This window comes from Salmo salar, unplaced genomic scaffold (assembly GCF_965601325.2).
Source record: "Salmo salar unplaced genomic scaffold, fSalSal1 ptg000645l, whole genome shotgun sequence".
Classification (NCBI taxonomy): Eukaryota; Metazoa; Chordata; class Actinopteri; order Salmoniformes; family Salmonidae; genus Salmo; species Salmo salar.
The window spans coordinates 390001-410841 of record NW_027675450.1 but is presented as its reverse complement, the minus strand read 5'-3'; the positions used below and the strand labels follow the sequence as shown (position 1 = coordinate 410841).

Sequence of the window (20841 nt, the reverse complement as noted above, 5' to 3'; positions counted from 1 at the left end):
TAAACCAGGTACAGACTGGGATCGAACCCATAAACTTCAGTTTTTGAAAATGACGCCATAAAAGATGGCAATCATGCCACTTCTGTTCTATAATTGTACGAACAGGGATTGAAGGAATGTTCTTCAGATTACAAAACCAAATTATTTAGCACGTCTCTGTTTCCTGCTTAGAATTACAACATTCTGTAAAGTAGGAGTTGGTTGGGTCAATGCAGTAATTTTAAATGGAGATGCTGGGGATTGAACCCAGGACCTCATACATGCGAAGCATGCGCTCTACCACTGAGCTACATCCCCGTTCTGGGAAAGAATAAAAATGTATCTTATTTTATTTTATTTCACCTTTATTTAACCAGGTAAGCTAGTGGAGAACAAGTTCTCATTGAGAACTGCAACCTGGCCAAGATAAAGCAAAGCAGTGCGACACAAACAACAACATAGAGTTACAAATGGAATAAACAAGCGTACAGTCAATAACACAATAGAAGAAAAGAAAGTCTATATTCAGTGTGTGCAAATGGCATGAGGAGGTAAGGTAATAAATAGGCCATGGTAGTGAGGTAATTACAATTTAGCAAATTAACACTGGAGTGATAGATGAGCAGATGATGATGTGCAAGTACAAATACTGGTGTGCAAAAGAGCAGAAAGTAAATAAAAACAATATGGGGATGAGGTAGGTAGATTGGGTGGGCTATTTACAGATGGCCTATGTACAGCTGCAGCGATCGGTTAGCTGCTCAGATAGCTGATGTTTAAAGTTAGTGAGGGAAATATAAGTGTCCAGGTTCAGCGATTTTTGCAATTCGTTCCAGTCATTGGCAGCAGAGAACTGGAAGGAAAGGCAGCCAAAGGAGGTGTTGGCTTTGGGGATGACCAGTGAGATATATCTGCTGGAGCGAGTGCTACGGGTGGGTGTTTTTATCGTGACCAGTGAGTTGAGATAAGGCGGAGCTTTACCTAGCATAGACTTATAGATGACCTGGAGCCAGTGGGTCTGGTGACGAATAGGTAGCGAGGGCCAGCCGACTAGAGCATACAGGTCGCAGTGGTCATATCAATACAATTTACCTTTTCTTTACACTGTTCTAATGAAAGTACATTTCCATAATATCAGCTATCTTCCATAAACGTCAAACAAGGATGAACCCATGTGCTTCAGTTTACAGAAACAGATGATTTAGCATATCTATTTCCTTCTTAGAATGTCAACATTCTGGAAAGTGGGAGTTGTGCAAAAGCTAATTTAACAACTAATTACACTCAACAGAGAAGTTGGGGATTAACGTTGGACCGCATTCATGTAAAGTACTGGCTCTACCATAGAGATTCATCCACTTACTATAATAGCTGTGTTGCAATATTGATACAACTTGATTTTCTGCAAAGTCCTCCAATTAATGCACAGGTCCATGATATCAGATGTCTTTCATAAAGGCACAGAAGGGATTTGAACCCATGATCTTCGGTTTACAAGACCAACGCCTTACCACTTGGCCACCATGCCACTCTACGCTCTGTATTATATATCAACATTCAGGAAAGTAGTAGTTGTGTAAATGTGAATTTGGCACGCAAATAAACTCAGTGGAGAATCTTGGGATTGAACCGAGGACCTCATCCATATTTTGCATGCACTCCCCCTCTGAGCTTCCATCCCATTTCATTTGCAGATAAAATGCAATATCAATACAATGTACTTTTTATATACACCACTCCATTGAAACTACAAGGAAATGATAGCAGCAATTCTTAAACCAGGTACAGACTGGGATCGAACCCATGAACTTCAGTTTTTGAAAATGACGCCATAAAAGATGGCAATCATGCCACTTCTGTTCTATAATTGTACGAACAGGGATTGAAGGAATGTTCTTCAGATTACAAAACCAAATTATTTAGCACGTCTCTGTTTCCTGCTTAGAATTACAACATTCTGTAAAGTAGGAGTTGGTTGGGTCAATGCAGTAATTTTAAATGGAGATGCTGGGGATTGAACCCAGGACCTCATACATGCGAAGCATGCGCTCTACCACTGAGCTACATCCCCGTTCTGGGAAAGATTAAAAATGTATCTTATTTTATTTCACCTTTATTTAACCAGGTAAGCTAGTGGAGAACAAGTTCTCATTGAGAACTGCAACCTGGCCAAGATAAAGCAAAGCAGTGCGACACAAACAACAACATAGAGTTACAAATGGAATAAACAAGCGTACAGTCAATAACACAATAGAAAAAAAGAAAGTCTATATTCAGTGTGTGCAAATGGCATGAGGAGGTAAGGTAATAAATAGGCCATGGTAGTGAGGTAATTACAATTTAGCAAATTAACACTGGAGTGATAGATGAGCAGATGATGATGTGCAAGTACAAATACTGGTGTGCAAAAGAGCAGAAAGTAAATAAAAACAATATGGGGATGAGGTAGGTAGATTGGGTGGGCTATTTACAGATGGCCTATGTACAGCTGCAGCGATCGGTTAGCTGCTCAGATAGCTGATGTTTAAAGTTAGTGAGGGAAATATAAGTGTCCAGGTTCAGCGATTTTTGCAATTCGTTCCAGTCATTGGCAGCAGAGAACTGGAAGGAAAGGCAGCCAAAGGAGGTGTTGGCTTTGGGGATGACCAGTGAGATATATCTGCTGGAGCGAGTGCTACGGGTGGGTGTTTTTATCGTGACCAGTGAGTTGAGATAAGGCGGAGCTTTACCTAGCATAGACTTATAGATGACCTGGAGCCAGTGGGTCTGGTGACGAATAGGTAGCGAGGGCCAGCCGACTAGAGCATACAGGTCGCAGTGGTCATATCAATACAATTTACCTTTTCTTTACACTGTTCTAATGAAAGTACATTTCCATAATATCAGCTATCTTCCATAAACGTCAAACAAGGATGAACCCATGTGCTTCAGTTTACAGAAACAGATGATTTAGCATATCTATTTCCTTCTTAGAATGTCAACATTCTGGAAAGTGGGAGTTGTGCAAAAGCTAATTTAACAACTAATTACACTCAACAGAGAAGTTGGGGATTAACGTTGGACCGCATTCATGTAAAGTACTGGCTCTACCATAGAGATTCATCCACTTACTATAATAGCTGTGTTGCAATATTGATACAACTTGATTTTCTGCAAAGTCCTCCAATTAATGCACAGGTCCATGATATCAGATGTCTTTCATAAAGGCACAGAAGGGATTTGAACCCATGATCTTCGGTTTACAAGACCAACGCCTTACCACTTGGCCACCATGCCACTCTACGCTCTGTATTATATATCAACATTCAGGAAAGTAGTAGTTGTGTAAATGTGAATTTGGCACGCAAATAAACTCAGTGGAGAATCTTGGGATTGAACCGAGGACCTCATCCATATTTTGCATGCACTCCCCCTCTGAGCTTCCATCCCATTTCATTTGCAGATAAAATGCAATATCAATACAATGTACTTTTTATATACACCACTCCATTGAAACTACAAGGAAATGATAGCAGCAATTCTTAAACCAGGTACAGACTGGGATCGAACCCATAAACTTCAGTTTTTGAAAATGACGCCATAAAAGATGGCAATCATGCCACTTCTGTTCTATAATTGTACGAACAGGGATTGAAGGAATGTTCTTCAGATTACAAAACCAAATTATTTAGCACGTCTCTGTTTCCTGCTTAGAATTACAACATTCTGTAAAGTAGGAGTTGGTTGGGTCAATGCAGTAATTTTAAATGGAGATGCTGGGGATTGAACCCAGGACCTCATACATGCGAAGCATGCGCTCTACCACTGAGCTACATCCCCGTTCTGGGAAAGATTAAAAATGTATCTTATTTTATTTTATTTCACCTTTATTTAACCAGGTAAGCTAGTGGAGAACAAGTTCTCATTGAGAACTGCAACCTGGCCAAGATAAAGCAAAGCAGTGCGACACAAACAACAACATAGAGTTACAAATGGAATAAACAAGCGTACAGTCAATAACACAATAGAAGAAAAGAAAGTCTATATTCAGTGTGTGCAAATGGCATGAGGAGGTAAGGTAATAAATAGGCCATGGTAGTGAGGTAATTACAATTTAGCAAATTAACACTGGAGTGATAGATGAGCAGATGATGATGTGCAAGTACAAATACTGGTGTGCAAAAGAGCAGAAAGTAAATAAAAACAATATGGGGATGAGGTAGGTAGATTGGGTGGGCTATTTACAGATGGCCTATGTACAGCTGCAGCGATCGGTTAGCTGCTCAGATAGCTGATGTTTAAAGTTAGTGAGGGAAATATAAGTGTCCAGGTTCAGCGATTTTTGCAATTCGTTCCAGTCATTGGCAGCAGAGAACTGGAAGGAAAGGCAGCCAAAGGAGGTGTTGGCTTTGGGGATGACCAGTGAGATATATCTGCTGGAGCGAGTGCTACGGGTGGGTGTTTTTATCGTGACCAGTGAGTTGAGATAAGGCGGAGCTTTACCTAGCATAGACTTATAGATGACCTGGAGCCAGTGGGTCTGGTGACGAATAGGTAGCGAGGGCCAGCCGACTAGAGCATACAGGTCGCAGTGGTCATATCAATACAATTTACCTTTTCTTTACACTGTTCTAATGAAAGTACATTTCCATAATATCAGCTATCTTCCATAAACGTCAAACAAGGATGAACCCATGTGCTTCAGTTTACAGAAACAGATGATTTAGCATATCTATTTCCTTCTTAGAATGTCAACATTCTGGAAAGTGGGAGTTGTGCAAAAGCTAATTTAACAACTAATTACACTCAACAGAGAAGTTGGGGATTAACGTTGGACCGCATTCATGTAAAGTACTGGCTCTACCATAGAGATTCATCCACTTACTATAATAGCTGTGTTGCAATATTGATACAACTTGATTTTCTGCAAAGTCCTCCAATTAATGCACAGGTCCATGATATCAGATGTCTTTCATAAAGGCACAGAAGGGATTTGAACCCATGATCTTCGAGTTTACAAGACCAACGCCTTACCACTTGGCCACCATGCCACTCTACGCTCTGTATTATATATCAACATTCAGGAAAGTAGTAGTTGTGTAAATGTGAATTTGGCACGCAAATAAACTCAGTGGAGAATCTTGGGATTGAACCGAGGACCTCATCCATATTTTGCATGCACTCCCCCTCTGAGCTTCCATCCCATTTCATTTGCAGATAAAATGCAATATCAATACAATGTACTTTTTATATACACCACTCCATTGAAACTACAAGGAAATGATAGCAGCAATTCTTAAACCAGGTACAGACTGGGATCGAACCCATGAACTTCAGTTTTTGAAAATGACGCCATAAAAGATGGCAATCATGCCACTTCTGTTCTATAATTGTACGAACAGGGATTGAAGGAATGTTCTTCAGATTACAAAACCAAATTATTTAGCACGTCTCTGTTTCCTGCTTAGAATTACAACATTCTGTAAAGTAGGAGTTGGTTGGGTCAATGCAGTAATTTTAAATGGAGATGCTGGGGATTGAACCCAGGACCTCATACATGCGAAGCATGCGCTCTACCACTGAGCTACATCCCCGTTCTGGGAAAGATTAAAAATGTATCTTATTTTATTTTATTTCACCTTTATTTAACCAGGTAAGCTAGTGGAGAACAAGTTCTCATTGAGAACTGCAACCTGGCCAAGATAAAGCAAAGCAGTGCGACACAAACAACAACATAGAGTTACAAATGGAATAAACAAGCGTACAGTCAATAACACAATAGAAGAAAAGAAAGTCTATATTCAGTGTGTGCAAATGGCATGAGGAGGTAAGGTAATAAATAGGCCATGGTAGTGAGGTAATTACAATTTAGCAAATTAACACTGGAGTGATAGATGAGCAGATGATGATGTGCAAGTACAAATACTGGTGTGCAAAAGAGCAGAAAGTAAATAAAAACAATATGGGGATGAGGTAGGTAGATTGGGTGGGCTATTTACAGATGGCCTATGTACAGCTGCAGCGATCGGTTAGCTGCTCAGATAGCTGATGTTTAAAGTTAGTGAGGGAAATATAAGTGTCCAGGTTCAGCGATTTTTGCAATTCGTTCCAGTCATTGGCAGCAGAGAACTGGAAGGAAAGGCAGCCAAAGGAGGTGTTGGCTTTGGGGATGACCAGTGAGATATATCTGCTGGAGCGAGTGCTACGGGTGGGTGTTTTTATCGTGACCAGTGAGTTGAGATAAGGCGGAGCTTTACCTAGCATAGACTTATAGATGACCTGGAGCCAGTGGGTCTGGTGACGAATAGGTAGCGAGGGCCAGCCGACTAGAGCATACAGGTCGCAGTGGTCATATCAATACAATTTACCTTTTCTTTACACTGTTCTAATGAAAGTACATTTCCATAATATCAGCTATCTTCCATAAACGTCAAACAAGGATGAACCCATGTGCTTCAGTTTACAGAAACAGATGATTTAGCATATCTATTTCCTTCTTAGAATGTCAACATTCTGGAAAGTGGGAGTTGTGCAAAAGCTAATTTAACAACTAATTACACTCAACAGAGAAGTTGGGGATTAACGTTGGACCGCATTCATGTAAAGTACTGGCTCTACCATAGAGATTCATCCACTTACTATAATAGCTGTGTTGCAATATTGATACAACTTGATTTTCTGCAAAGTCCTCCAATTTATGCACAGGTCCATGATATCAGATGTCTTTCATAAAGGCACAGAAGGGATTTGAACCCATGATCTTCGATTTACAAGAACAACGCCTTACCACTTGGCCACCATGCCACTCTACGCTCTGTATTATATATCAACATTCAGGAAAGTAGTAGTTGTGTAAATGTGAATTTGGCACGCAAATAAACTCAGTGGAGAATCTTGGGATTGAACCGAGGACCTCATCCATATTTTGCATGCACTCCCCCTCTGAGCTTCCATCCCATTTCATTTGCAGATAAAATGCAATATCAATACAATGTACTTTTTATATACACCACTCCATTGAAACTACAAGGAAATGATAGCAGCAATTCTTAAACCAGGTACAGACTGGGATCGAACCCATGAACTTCAGTTTTTGAAAATGACGCCATAAAAGATGGCAATCATGCCACTTCTGTTCTATAATTGTACGAACAGGGATTGAAGGAATGTTCTTCAGATTACAAAACCAAATTATTTAGCACGTCTCTGTTTCCTGCTTAGAATTACAACATTCTGTAAAGTAGGAGTTGGTTGGGTCAATGCAGTAATTTTAAATGGAGATGCTTGGGATTGAACCCAGGACCTCATACATGCGAAGCATGCGCTCTACCACTGAGCTACATCCCCGTTCTGGGAAAGATTAAAAATGTATCTTATTTTATTTTATTTCACCTTTATTTAACCAGGTAAGCTAGTGGAGAACAAGTTCTCATTGAGAACTGCAACCTGGCCAAGATAAAGCAAAGCAGTGCGACACAAACAACAACATAGAGTTACAAATGGAATAAACAAGCGTACAGTCAATAACACAATAGAAGAAAAGAAAGTCTATATTCAGTGTGTGCAAATGGCATGAGGAGGTAAGGTAATAAATAGGCCATGGTAGTGAGGTAATTACAATTTAGCAAATTAACACTGGAGTGATAGATGAGCAGATGATGATGTGCAAGTACAAATACTGGTGTGCAAAAGAGCAGAAAGTAAATAAAAACAATATGGGGATGAGGTAGGTAGATTGGGTGGGCTATTTACAGATGGCCTATGTACAGCTGCAGCGATCGGTTAGCTGCTCAGATAGCTGATGTTTAAAGTTAGTGAGGGAAATATAAGTGTCCAGGTTCAGCGATTTTTGCAATTCGTTCCAGTCATTGGCAGCAGAGAACTGGAAGGAAAGGCAGCCAAAGGAGGTGTTGGCTTTGGGGATGACCAGTGAGATATATCTGCTGGAGCGAGTGCTACGGGTGGGTGTTTTTATCGTGACCAGTGAGTTGAGATAAGGCGGAGCTTTACCTAGCATAGACTTATAGATGACCTGGAGCCAGTGGGTCTGGTGACGAATAGGTAGCGAGGGCCAGCCGACTAGAGCATACAGGTCGCAGTGGTCATATCAATACAATTTACCTTTTCTTTACACTGTTCTAATGAAAGAACATTTCCATAATATCAGCTATCTTCCATAAACGTCGAACAAGGATTGAACCCATGTGCTTCAGTTTACAGAAACAGATGATTTAGCATATCTATTTCCTTCTTAGAATGTCAACATTCTGGAAAGTGGGAGTTGTACAAAAGCTAATTTAACAACTAATTACACTCAACAGAGAAGTTGGGGATTAACGTTGGACCGCATTCATGTAAAGTACTGGCTCTAGCATAGAGATTCATCCCCTTACTATAATAGCTGAGTTGCAATATTGATACAACTTGATTTTCTGCAAAGTCCTCCAAGTAAAGCACAGGTCTATGATATCAGATGTCTTTCATAAAGGAACAGAAGGGATTTGAACCCATGATCTTCAGTTTACAAGACCAACGCCTTACGACTTGGCCACCATGCCACTCTACGCTCTGTATTATATATCAACATTCAGGAAAGTAGTAGTTGTGTAAATGTGAATTTGGCACACAAATAAACTCAGTGGAGAATCTTGGGATTGAACCGAGGACCTCATCCATATTTTGCATGCACTCCCCCTCTGAGCTTCCATCCCATTTCATTTGCAGATAAAATGCAATATCAATACAATGTACTTTTTATATACACCACTCCATTGAAACTACAAGGAAATGATAGCAGCAATTCTTAAACCAGGTACAGACTGGGATCGAACCCATAAACTTCAGTTTTTGAAAATGACGCCATAAAAGATGGCAATCATGCCACTTCTGTTCTATAATTGTACGAACAGGGATTGAAGGAATGTTCTTCAGATTACAAAACCAAATTATTTAGCACGTCTCTGTTTCCTGCTTAGAATTACAACATTCTGTAAAGTAGGAGTTGGTTGGGTCAATGCAGTAATTTTAAATGGAGATGCTGGGGATTGAACCCAGGACCTCATACATGCGAAGCATGCGCTCTACCACTGAGCTACATCCCCGCTCTGGGAAAGATTAAAAATGTATCTTATTTTATTTTATTTCACCTTTATTTAACCAGGTAAGCTAGTGGAGAACAAGTTCTCATTGAGAACTGCAACCTGGCCAAGATAAAGCAAAGCAGTGCGACACAAACAACAACATAGAGTTACAAATGGAATAAACAAGCGTACAGTCAATAACACAATAGAAAAAAAGAAAGTCTATATTCAGTGTGTGCAAATGGCATGAGGAGGTAAGGTAATAAATAGGCCATGGTAGTGAGGTAATTACAATTTAGCAAATTAACACTGGAGTGATAGATGAGCAGATGATGATGTGCAAGTACAAATACTGGTGTGCAAAAGAGCAGAAAGTAAATAAAAACAATATGGGGATGAGGTAGGTAGATTGGGTGGGCTATTTACAGATGGCCTATGTACAGCTGCAGCGATCGGTTAGCTGCTCAGATAGCTGATGTTTAAAGTTAGTGAGGGAAATATAAGTGTCCAGGTTCAGCGATTTTTGCAATTCGTTCCAGTCATTGGCAGCAGAGAACTGGAAGGAAAGGCAGCCAAAGGAGGTGTTGGCTTTGGGGATGACCAGTGAGATATATCTGCTGGAGCGAGTGCTACGGGTGGGTGTTTTTATCGTGACCAGTGAGTTGAGATAAGGCGGAGCTTTACCTAGCATAGACTTATAGATGACCTGGAGCCAGTGGGTCTGGTGACGAATATGTAGCGAGGGCCAGCCGACTAGAGCATACAGGTCGCAGTGGTGGGTAGTTTACGGCTCCCTAAATTTTATCAGCACATCGATTGTGCGACCCGGGCTGGCAAAACTCTGGATCATTGTTATTCTAACTTCCGTGACTCATATAATGCCCTACCCCGCTCTCCTTTCGGAAAATCTGACCACGACTCAATTTTTTTGCTCCCAGCCTATAGACAGAAACTAAAACAGGAAGGACCCCTGCTCAGGTCTGTTCATCGCTGGTCCGACCAATTGGATTCCACGCTTCAAGATTGCTTTGATCACGTGGACTGGGATATGTTCCGCATAGCGTCGAAAAACAACATTGATGAATACACTGATTCTCTGAGCGAGTTTATTAGCAAGTGCATCAGTGATGTTGTACCCACAGCGTCTATTAAAACATTCCCCAACCGGAAACTGTGGATTGATGTCAGCATTCGCGCAAAACTGAAAGAGCGAACCACTGCTTTTAATCAGGGCAAAGTGACCGGAAACATGACCGAATTCAAACAGTGTAGCTATTCCCTCCGCAAGGCAATCAAACAAGCTAACCGTCAGTATAGAGACAAAGTGGAGTCGCAATTCAACGGCTCAGACACGAGAGGTATGTGGTCTACAGTCAATCACGGACTACAAAAAGAAAAACCAACCCCGTCGCGGACCACGATGTCTTGCTCCCAAGACAGACTAAACAACTTCTTTGCTCGCTTTCATAGGACAATACAGTGCCACTGACACGGCCCGTTACCAAAACTTGCAGCCAATGTGAGTAAAACATTTAAACGTGTTAACCCTCGCAAGGCTGCCGGCCCAGACAGCATCCCCAGCTGCGTCCTCAGAGCATGCTCAGACCAGCTGGCTGGTGTGTTTACGGACATATTCAATCAATCCTTATCCCAGTCTGCTGTTCCCACATGCTTCAAGAGGGCCACCATTCTTCCTTTTCCCAAGAAAGCTAAGGTAACTGAGATAAATGACTACCGCTCCATAGCACTCACTTATGTCATCATGAAGTGCTTTGAGAGACTAGTCAAGGACCATATCACCTCCAACCTACCTGACACCCTAGACCCACTCCAATTTGCTTACCGCCCCAATAGGTCCACAGACGACGCAATCGCAATCACACTGCACACTGCCCTAACCCATCTGGACAAGAGGAATACCTATGTAAGAATGCTGTTCATTGACTACAGTTCAGCATTTAACACCATAGTGCCCTCCAAACTCGTCATTAAGCTCGAGACCCTGGGTCTCGACCCTGCCCTGTGCAACTGGGTCCTGGACTTCCTGACGGGCCGCCCCCAGGTGGTGAGGGTAGGTATCAAAATCTCCACCCCGCTGATCCTCATCACTGGGGCCCCATTAGGGTGTGTGCTCAGCCCTCTCCTGTACTCCCTGTTCACCCATGACTGCGTGGCCATGCACGCCTCCAACTCAATCATCAAGTTTGCAGACGACACAACAGTGGTAGGCTTGATTACCAACAACGACGATACGGCCTACAGGGAGGAGGTGAGGGCCCTCGGAGTGTGGTGTCAGGAAAATAACCTCACACTCAACGTCAACAAAACAAAAGGAGGTGATCGTGGACTTCAGGAAACAGGAGAGGGAGCAGCCCCCTATCCACATCGACGGGACAGCAGTGGAGAAGGTGGAAAGTTTTAAGTTCCTCGGCGTACATATCACGGACAAACTGAAATGGTCCACCCACACAGACAGCGTGGGGAAGTGCCTCTTCAACCTCAGGAGGCTAAAGAAATTTGGCTTGTCACCAAAAACACTCACAAACTTTTACAGATGCACAATCGAGAGCATCCTGTCAGGCTGCATCACCGCCTGGTACGGCACCTGCACCGACCACAACCGCAGGGCTCTCCAGAGGTTGGTGCGGTCTGCCCAACGCATCACCGGGGACAGACTGCCTGCCCTCCAGGACACCTACAACACCCGATGTCACAGGAAGGCCAAAAAGATCATCAAGGACATCAACCACCCGAGCCACTGCCTGTTCACCCTGCTACCATCCAGAAGGCGAGGTCAGTACAGGTGCATCAAAGCTGCGACAGAGAGACTGAAAAACAGCTTCTATCTCAAGGCCATCAGACTGTTAAACAGCCATCACTAACATTGAGTGGCTGCTGCCTACTGACTCAACTCTAGCCACTTTAATAATAGAAAAATGTATGTAATAAATGTATCACCAGCCACTTTAAACAATGCCACTTTATATCATGTTTACATACCCTACATGACTCATCTCATATGTATATACTGTACTCTATACCATCTACTCTGTCTTGCCTATGCCGTTCGGCCATCACTCATTCATATATTTTTATGTACATATTCTTATTCATTCCATTACACTTGTATGTATAAGGTAGTTATGAAATTGCTAGGTTAGATTACTTGTTAGATATTACTGTATAGTCGGAACTAAAAGCACAAACATTTCGCTACACTCGCATTAACATCTGCTAACCATGTGTATGTGACAAATACAATTTGATTTGATTTGATTTGAAGGGGCTTTGGTAACAAAAATAAAAGACTGTTCCACTGTAGAATATATAGACTGTGTTCTACTGTAGAATATAAAGACTGTGTTCCACTGTAGAATATATAGACTGTGCTCTACTGTAGAATATATAGACTGTGTTCTACTGTAGAATATAAAGACTGTGTTCCACTGTAGAATATATAGACTGTGCTCTACTGTAGAATATATAGACTGTGTTCTACTGTAGAATATAAAGACTGTGTTCCACTGTAGAATATATAGACTGTGCTCTACTGTAGAATATATAGACTGTGTTCTACTGTAGAATATAAAGACTGTGTTCCACTGTAGAATATATAGACTGTGCTCTACTGTAGAATATATAGACTGTGTTCTACTGTAGAATATAAAGACTGTGTTCCACTGTAGAATATATAGACTGTGCTCTACTGTAGAATATATAGACTGTGTTCTACTGTAGAATATAAAGACTGTGTTCCACTGTAGAATATATAGACTGTGCTCTACTGTAGAATATATAGACTGTGTTCTACTGTAGAATATAAAGACTGTGTTCCACTGTAGAATATATAGACTGTGCTCTACTGTAGAATATATAGACTGTGTTCTACTGTAGAATATAAAGACTGTGTTCCACTGTAGAATATATAGACTGTGCTCTACTGTAGAATATATAGACTGTGTTCTACTGTAGAATATAAAGACTGTGTTCCACTGTAGAATATATAGACTGTGCTTTGCAGTAGACCATAAAGAGGGGACCATAAAGAGCATTACAATGACACTGTGCTCGTGCATGGACTCGTGCTGCTAACATGGGGCTTGAGCTACTGCGCATGTTAGAGCGCAGATGCACAAACACGCAACTCTGACATACACAGTCTCTCTCCCTGCCTCTCTCACACAGTCTCTCTCCCTGCCTCTCTCACACACAGTCTCTCTCCCTGCCTCTCTCACACACAGTCTCTCTCCCTGCCTCTCTCACACACAGTCTCTCTCCCTGCCTCTCTCACACACAGTCTCTCTCCCTGCCTCTCTCACTCACAGTCTCTCTCCCTGCCTCTCTCACACACAGTCTCTCTCCCTGCCTCTCTCACACACTCTCTCCCTGACTCTCTCTCCCTGCCTCTCTCTCTCTCTCTCTCCCTGACTCTCTCTCCCTGCCTCTCTCTCACTCTCTCTCCCTGCCTCTCTCTCTCTCCCTGCCTCTCTCACACACACTCTCTCCCTGCCTCTCTCACACTCTCTCCCTGCCTCTCTCTCCCTGCCTCTCTCTCTCCCTGACTCTCTCTCCCTGCCTCTCTCTCACTCTCTCTCCCTGACTCTCTCTCACGCTCTCTCTCACACACACTCTTCCTCTCCCTGACTCTCTCTCTGACTCTCTCTCACTCTCTCTCTCTGAATCACTCTCACTCTCTCTCCCTGACTCTCTCTCACACTCTCACACTCTCTCTCACACACTCTCTCTCTGCCTCTCTTACACACACTCTCTCTCCCTGCCTCTCTCTCACACACACTCTCGATCCCTCGTTTTCACAACCTCCCTCACTTTCACCCACGTACGCTCCCTCCCTCCCTACCTCTCTCCCTCCCTCCCTCTCTAACGCCCTCTCTCCCTCCCTCCGTCTCTCTTCTGACAGATATATGGTCATTGTGTGGGCAGGCGGAAGGAGCTGGGTTGAACTTGAGAACGGCACACGAGAGGAGACGGAGGAAAGGACATGATGCTGCTGCAGTAACCGACATCGTTGTTAAAACATCGCAGCAACCAGCGTAGCAACCAGAGTGTCAAGGTAAGATAAACAGCTCTCTCTTCATTCTGCAGTAACTCTCATTATGACATTCTATCTCTCCCTCTTTCCCTCTCTCTCTTTCAATCTCTCCTCTCTACCTCCATCTTTCCCTCTCTCCCTCAATCTCTCCCTCTCTCCTCTCTGTATGCCTCTCCATCTCTGTCTCTTTCTCTCTATCTGTCAGTCTCTCTCCCTTGGTGTCTCTCTCGGTCTGTCTGTCTGTTGTATTGTGACGAGTCAGGACAATATGACTGAGAAAGGTTGGTAGACATAATCAGTATGTGTGTAATGCCAGAATACTGTGTATAATGTTAGACTGCTCTGTTTATATATAATGTGTATAATGTTAGACTGCTCTGTTTATATATAATGTGTATTAGATGTTAGACTGCTCTGTTTATATATAATGTGTATTAGATGTTAGACTGCTCTGTTTATATATAATGTGTATACTGTTAGACTGCTCTGTTTATATATAATGTGTATTAGATGTTAGACTGCTCTGTTTATATATAATGTGTATACTGTTAGACTGCTCTGTTTATATATAATGTGTATTAGATGTTAGACTGCTCTGTTTATATATAATTTTATCACGAACGTCGTATGAAGGAGACCAAGGTGCAGCGTGCGTATCGTTCCACATTTTCATTTAAATGCGAAACTTTGCAAGACAGACAATAAACTATAAACAAAAACAACAAACCGTGACGACAGAGGAGCAACGTGCACTAACTCAAAATAATCTCCCACAAACACAGGTGGGAAAAACACTTACTTAAATATGATCCCCAATTAGAGACAACGATGACCAGCTGCCTCTAATTGGAGATCATACAAAACCCCAACATAGAAAAAATAAACTAGAACCAAACATAGAACTAAATAAACTAGATAACCCCAGTCACGCCCTGACCTACTCTACCATAGAAAATAAGAGCTCTTCTATGGTCAGGACGTGACAAATGGGTATTACATGTTAGACTATTCTGTTTCTATATAATGTGTACCCGCATAACACCAGTCTCAACGTCAACAGTGAAGAGGCGACTCCGGGATGCTGGCCTTCTAGGCAGAGTTGCGAAGAAAAATCCATATCTCAGACTGGCCAATAAAAAGAAAAGATTAAGATGGACAAAAAAAATGTCTCCTCTCTCTCTGCCTCTCTGTGTCTTTCTCCCTGAGTCGCCTCTTCACTGTTGACATTGAGACTGGTGTTTTGCGGGTACTATTTAATGAAGCTGCCAGACATTTCTAAGTGACCCCAACTTTTTGAGCGGTAGTGTATACTAATACAATTGGTGAGAGAAAGATATTTTGTTTAATAAATATTACATTTTCTGAAAGTAAAAAAAATGATGGCCAAAATTGGCACCCCTGTTTTCAATACCTCACCTTACGAGGATAAGGGCACATAGTATTTCTCCAAAATGTTGTATGAGATGGGAAAACACATTGAGAGGGATCTCAGACCATTCCTCCATACACTCTTAGAAACATGGTGCTAACTACAACCTAAAAGGGTTCATATTGAGAGGGATCTCAGACCATTCCTCCATACACTCTTAGAAACATGGTGCGAACTACAACCTAAAAGGGTTCTTCGGAAGCCCCCATAGGAGAAGCCTTTGAAGAATCCCTTTTTGGTTCCAGGTAGAACCCTTTTGAGTTCCATGTAGAACCCTTTTGAGTTCCAGGTAGAACCCTTTTGAGTTCCATGTAGAACCCTTTTTGGTTCCATGTAGAACCCTTTACACAAAACATGTGGCTCAGTTGGTAGAGCATGGTGTTTGCAATGCCAGCATGGTGTGTGCAACGCCAGGGTTGTGGGATCGATTCCCACGGGGGGCCAGTACCCAAAAAAAAATACATGAAATGTGTGCGTTCACTACTGTAAGTTGCTCTTATCCAGAGCGTCTGTAAAATAAGCACAGACAAAGATACTGTATGGAGGAATGGTATAAGATCCCTCCCAATGTGTTTGCCAAATTACAAACATTTTAGAAAAGGCTCAGAGCTGTTTTCATCGTAAGGGGAGGTATTGAAAGGTATTGAAACGGGGGTGCCAATAATTGTGACCCCTATCTTCTTGAGAGAAAAAAATATGATTACCTGTTAAACAAAATCTCTGTCTGAACAATTAGAATAAAATAACTGTAAAACATTTTTTTTTGCATACAATATAGCTCAGTATTTGTTTTATTTATTTTATACAGTCTTTTTGCTAACATTTATCAAGGGTTTAATAATGTTGGACCCCACTGTATATCTAAATGTTTTTAATAATGTTGAACCCAACTGTATATCTAAATGTTTATCGAGGGTTTAATAATGTTGAACCCCACTGTATATCTAAATGTTTATCAAGGGTTTAATAATGTTGGACCCCCACTGTATATCTAAATGTTTATCAAGGGTTTAATAATGTTGGACCCCACTGTATATCTAAATGTTTATCAAGGGTTTAATAATGTTGGACCCCCACTGTATATCTAAATGTTAATCAAGGGTTTAATAATGTTGGACCCCAACTGTATATCTAAATGTTTATCAAGGGTTTAATAATGTTGGACCCCAACTGTATATCTAAATGTTTATCAAGGGTTTAATAATGTTGGACCCCACTGTATATCTAAATGTTTATCAAGGGTTTAATAATGTTGGACCCCACTGTATATCTAAATGTTTATCAAGGGTTTAATAATGTTGGACCCCAACTGTATATCTAAATGTTTATCAAGGGTTTAATAATGTTGGACCCCAACTGTATATCTAAATGTTTATCAAGGGTTTAATAATGTTGGACCCCACTGTATATCTAAATGTTTATCAAGGGTTTAATAATGTTGGACCCCACTGTATATCTAAATGTTTATCAAGGGTTTAATAATGTTGGACCCCACTGTATATCTAAATGTTTATCAAGGGTTTAAAAATGTTGGACCCCAACTGTATATCTAAATGTTTATCAAGGGTTTAATAATGTTGGACCCCAACTGTATATCTAAATGTTTATCAAGGGTTTAATAATGTTGGACCCCCACTGTATATCTAAATGTTTATCAAGGGTTTAATAATGTTGGACCCCAACTGTATATCTAAATGTTTATCAAGGGTTTAATAATGTTGGACCCCAACTGTATATCTAAATGTTTATCAAGGGTTTAATAATGTTGGACCCCAACTGTATATCTAAATGTTTATCAAGGGTATAATAATGTTGGACCCCAACTGTATATCTAAATGTTTATCAAGGGTTTAATAATGTTGGACCCCACTGTATATCTAAATGTTTATCAAGGGTTTAATAATGTTGGACCCCAACTGTATATCTAAATGTTTATCAAGGGTTTAATAATGTTGGACCCCAACTGTATATCTAAATGTTTATCAAGGGTTTAATAATGTTGGACCCCACTGTATATCTAAATGTTTATCAAGGGTTTAATAATGTTGGACCCCACTGTATATCTAAATGTTTATCAAGGGTTTAATAATGTTGGACCCCACTGTATATCTAAATGTTTATCAAGGGTTTAATAATGTTGGACCCCAACTGTATATCTAAATGTTTATCAAGGGTTTAATAATGTTGGACCCCACTGTATATCTAAATGTTTATCAAGGGTTTAATAATGTTGAACCCAACTGTATATCTAAATGTTTATCAAGGGTTTAATAATGTTGGACCCCAACTGTATATCTAAATGTTTATCGAGGGTTTAATAATGTTGAACCCCACTGTATATCTAAATGTTTATCAAGGGTTTAATAATGTTGGACCCCACTGTATATCTAAATGTTTATCAAGGGTTTAATAATGTTGGACCCCACTGTATATCTAAATGTTTATCAAGGGTTTAATAATGTTGGACCCCACTGTATATCTAAATGTTTATCAAGGGTTTAATAATGTTGGACCCCAACTGTATATCTAAATGTTTATCAAGGGTTTAATAATGTTGGACCCCACTGTATATCTAAATGTTTATCAAGGGTTTAATAATGTTGGACCCCAACTGTATATCTAAATGTTTATCAAGGGTTTAATAATGTTGGACCCCAACTGTATATCTAAATGTTTATCAAGGGTTTAATAATGTTGGACCCCAACTGTATATCTAAATGTTTATCAAGGGTTTAATAATGTTGGACCCCAACTGTATATCTAAATGTTTATCAAGGGTTTAATAATGTTGGACCCCAACTGTATATCTAAATGTTTATCAAGGGTTTAATAATGTTGGACCCCACTGTATATCTAAATGTTTTTAATAATGTTGGACCCCACTGTATATCTAAATGTTTATCAAGGGTTTAATAATGTTGGACCCCACTGTATATCTAAATGTTTATCAAGGGTTTAATAATGTTGGACCCCAACTGTATATCTAAATGTTTATCAAGGGTTTAATAATGTTGAACCCCAACTGTATATCTAAATGTTTATCAAGGGTTTAATAATGTTGGACCCCAACTGTATATCTAAATGTTTATCAAGGGTTTAATAATGTTGGACCCCAACTGTATATCTAAATGTTTATCCATCCAACAGAATGGACCTGAGGATAATTCTCCTCCTGCTAACTCTAGCCCAGTCTGCAGAGAGCGGAGGAAAACCTGCAAAGAAAGTCAAGAAGGGAAAGCAGGTCATATGTCCTTCGTAAGTTCTTCTCAGTGGTTGTAGTATCCAATCAAACTTTATTAGCTACGTGCCCCCGAATTACAACAGGAGTAGACCTTACAGGGAAATGCTTACTTACAGGCTCTAACCAATAGTGTGGGGAAAAAAGGTGTGTGTTGTGTGTGTGTGTGTGTGTGTGTGTGTGTGTGTGTGTGTGTGTGTGTGTGTGTGTGTGTGTGTGTGTGTGTGTGTGTGTGTGAGTGAGTGAGTGAGTGTGTGAGTGAGTGAGTGTGTGTGTGTGTGTGGCGTGTGTGTGTGTGTGTGAGTGTGTGTGTGTGTGTGTGAGTGTGTGTGTGTGTGTGTGTGTGTGTGTGTGTGTGTGTGTGTGTGTGTGTGTGTGTGTGTGTGTGTGTGTGTGTGTGTGTGTGTGTGTGTGTGTGTGTGTGTGTGTGTGTGTGTGTGTGTGTAGGTAAGTAAAGAAATTAAACAACAGTAAAAAGACATTAGAAAATAAGAGTAGCAAGGCGATATACAGACACCGGTTAGTCAGGCTGATTGAGGTAGTATGTACATGTAGATATGGTTAAAGTGACTATGCATATATGATAAAGAGAGAGTAGCAGCAGCGTAAAAGAGGGGTTTGGGGTGGGGGGGGAGGGCACACAATGCAAATAGTCCGGGTAACCATTTGGTTACCTGTTCAGGAGTCTTATGGCTTGGGGGGAAAAACTGTTGAGAAGCCTTTTTGTCCAACACTTGGCACTCCGGTACCGCTTGCCATGCGGTAGTAGAGAGAACAGTCTATGACTGGGGTGGCTGGGGTCTTTGACAATTTTTAGGGCCTTCCTCTGACACCGCCTGGTGTAGAGGTCCAGGATGGCAGGCAGCTTTGCCCCAGTGATGTACTTGGCCGTACGCACTACCCTGTCACGGTTGTCGCGGGGTAAAGACCAAGGCGCAGCGGGTTGCGTGCTCATCATTATTTTATTTATAGGTGAACACGAAAAAACAATAAACAAAGAACGACAGTACGACAGTTTCGCAGGCTACACACAAAAGCAATGCAAAAAACAATCTCCCACAAAGGGACAGGTGGAAAACAGACTCCCTAAGTATGACTCTCAATCAGAAACAACGATGTACAGCTGAGAGCCATACCAGGCCAACAAAGAAATACACAACATAGAAAACCTAGAATACAAAACAAGAACATAAACCAAAAATCCCAGAACACATAAATCCAACACCCCTCTACATACACACACACCCCGAACCATATAAAACAAATACCCCTCTACCTAAATACATAGCCCAAACCACATGAAACAAACACCCCCTGCCACGTCCTGACCAACAATAACCCCTATACCTGGTCAGGACGTGACACTACCCTCTGAAGTGCCTTGCGGTCGGAGGCCGAGCAATTGCCGTACCAGGCAATGATGCAACCGGTCAGGATGCTCTCGATGTTGCAGCTGTAGAACCTTTTGAGGATCTCAGGACCCATGCCAAATCTTTTTAGTTTCCTGAGGGGGAATAGGTTTTGTCGTGCCCTCTTCATGACTGTCTTGGTGTGTTTGGACCATTCTAGTTTGTTGTTGATGTGGACTTCAAGGAATTTGAAGCTCTCAACCTGCTCCACTACAGCCCCGTTGATGAGAATGGGGGCGTGCTCAGTGCTACTTTTCCTGTAGTCCACAATCATCTCCTTAGTCTTGGTTATGTTGAGGGATAGGTTGTTATTCTGGCACCACCCGGCCAGGTCTCTGACCTCCTCCCTATAGGCTGTCTCGTCATTGTCGGTGATCAGGGCTACCACTGTTGTGTCGTCTGCAAACTTAATGATGGTGTTGGAGTCGTGCCTGGCCATGTAGTCGTGGGTGAACAGGGAGTACAGGAGGGGACTGAGCACGCACCCCTGGGGAGCTCCAGTGTTGAGGATCAGTGTGACAGTTGTGTTGCTACCTACCCTCACCACCTGGGGGCGGCCCGTCAGGAAGTCCAGGATCCAGTTGCAGAGGGAGGTGTTTAGTCCCAGGGTCCTTAGCTTAGTGATGAGCTTTGAGGGCACTATGGTGTTGAACGCTGAGCTGTAGTCAATGAACAGC

General features: G+C 41.5%; 1 protein-coding gene and 9 non-coding genes across 10 annotated transcripts in view; 1 reads left to right on the top strand and 9 right to left on the bottom strand.

The window, feature by feature from the left end:
* Positions 1–225: 225 nt before the first annotated feature.
* On the bottom strand, positions 226–297 carry trnaa-cgc (transfer RNA alanine (anticodon CGC)). Its single transcript has one exon. It is a non-coding gene; the product is annotated as a tRNA-Ala (tRNA).
* A 1138-nt stretch (positions 298–1435) lies between these two features.
* trnat-ugu (transfer RNA threonine (anticodon UGU)) lies at positions 1436–1507 on the bottom strand. The gene has a single exon. It is a non-coding gene; the product is annotated as a tRNA-Thr (tRNA).
* Positions 1508–1978: 471 nt separating this feature from the next.
* Positions 1979–2050, bottom strand: trnaa-cgc (transfer RNA alanine (anticodon CGC)). Its single transcript has one exon. It is a non-coding gene; the product is annotated as a tRNA-Ala (tRNA).
* A 1133-nt stretch (positions 2051–3183) lies between these two features.
* On the bottom strand, positions 3184–3255 carry trnat-ugu (transfer RNA threonine (anticodon UGU)). The gene has a single exon. It is a non-coding gene; the product is annotated as a tRNA-Thr (tRNA).
* Positions 3256–3726: 471 nt separating this feature from the next.
* Positions 3727–3798, bottom strand: trnaa-cgc (transfer RNA alanine (anticodon CGC)). The gene has a single exon. It is a non-coding gene; the product is annotated as a tRNA-Ala (tRNA).
* Positions 3799–4936: 1138 nt separating this feature from the next.
* Positions 4937–5009, bottom strand: trnat-ugu (transfer RNA threonine (anticodon UGU)). Its single transcript has one exon. It is a non-coding gene; the product is annotated as a tRNA-Thr (tRNA).
* A 471-nt stretch (positions 5010–5480) lies between these two features.
* On the bottom strand, positions 5481–5552 carry trnaa-cgc (transfer RNA alanine (anticodon CGC)). The gene has a single exon. It is a non-coding gene; the product is annotated as a tRNA-Ala (tRNA).
* Positions 5553–7233: 1681 nt separating this feature from the next.
* Positions 7234–7305, bottom strand: trnaa-cgc (transfer RNA alanine (anticodon CGC)). The gene has a single exon. It is a non-coding gene; the product is annotated as a tRNA-Ala (tRNA).
* A 1682-nt stretch (positions 7306–8987) lies between these two features.
* trnaa-cgc (transfer RNA alanine (anticodon CGC)) lies at positions 8988–9059 on the bottom strand. The gene has a single exon. It is a non-coding gene; the product is annotated as a tRNA-Ala (tRNA).
* A 4482-nt stretch (positions 9060–13541) lies between these two features.
* LOC123724029 (glycine receptor subunit beta) overlaps positions 13542–20841 on the top strand; it is a 54795-nt gene continuing 47495 nt past the window's right edge. Inside the window, exons 1-2 of the mRNA XM_082972306.1 lie at positions 13542–14109; positions 18665–18772. Of these exons, the coding sequence (XP_082828432.1) occupies positions 18666–18772 (107 nt within the window). The 5' untranslated portion in view covers positions 13542–14109; position 18665. The remainder of the gene's footprint in view (positions 14110–18664; positions 18773–20841) is intronic.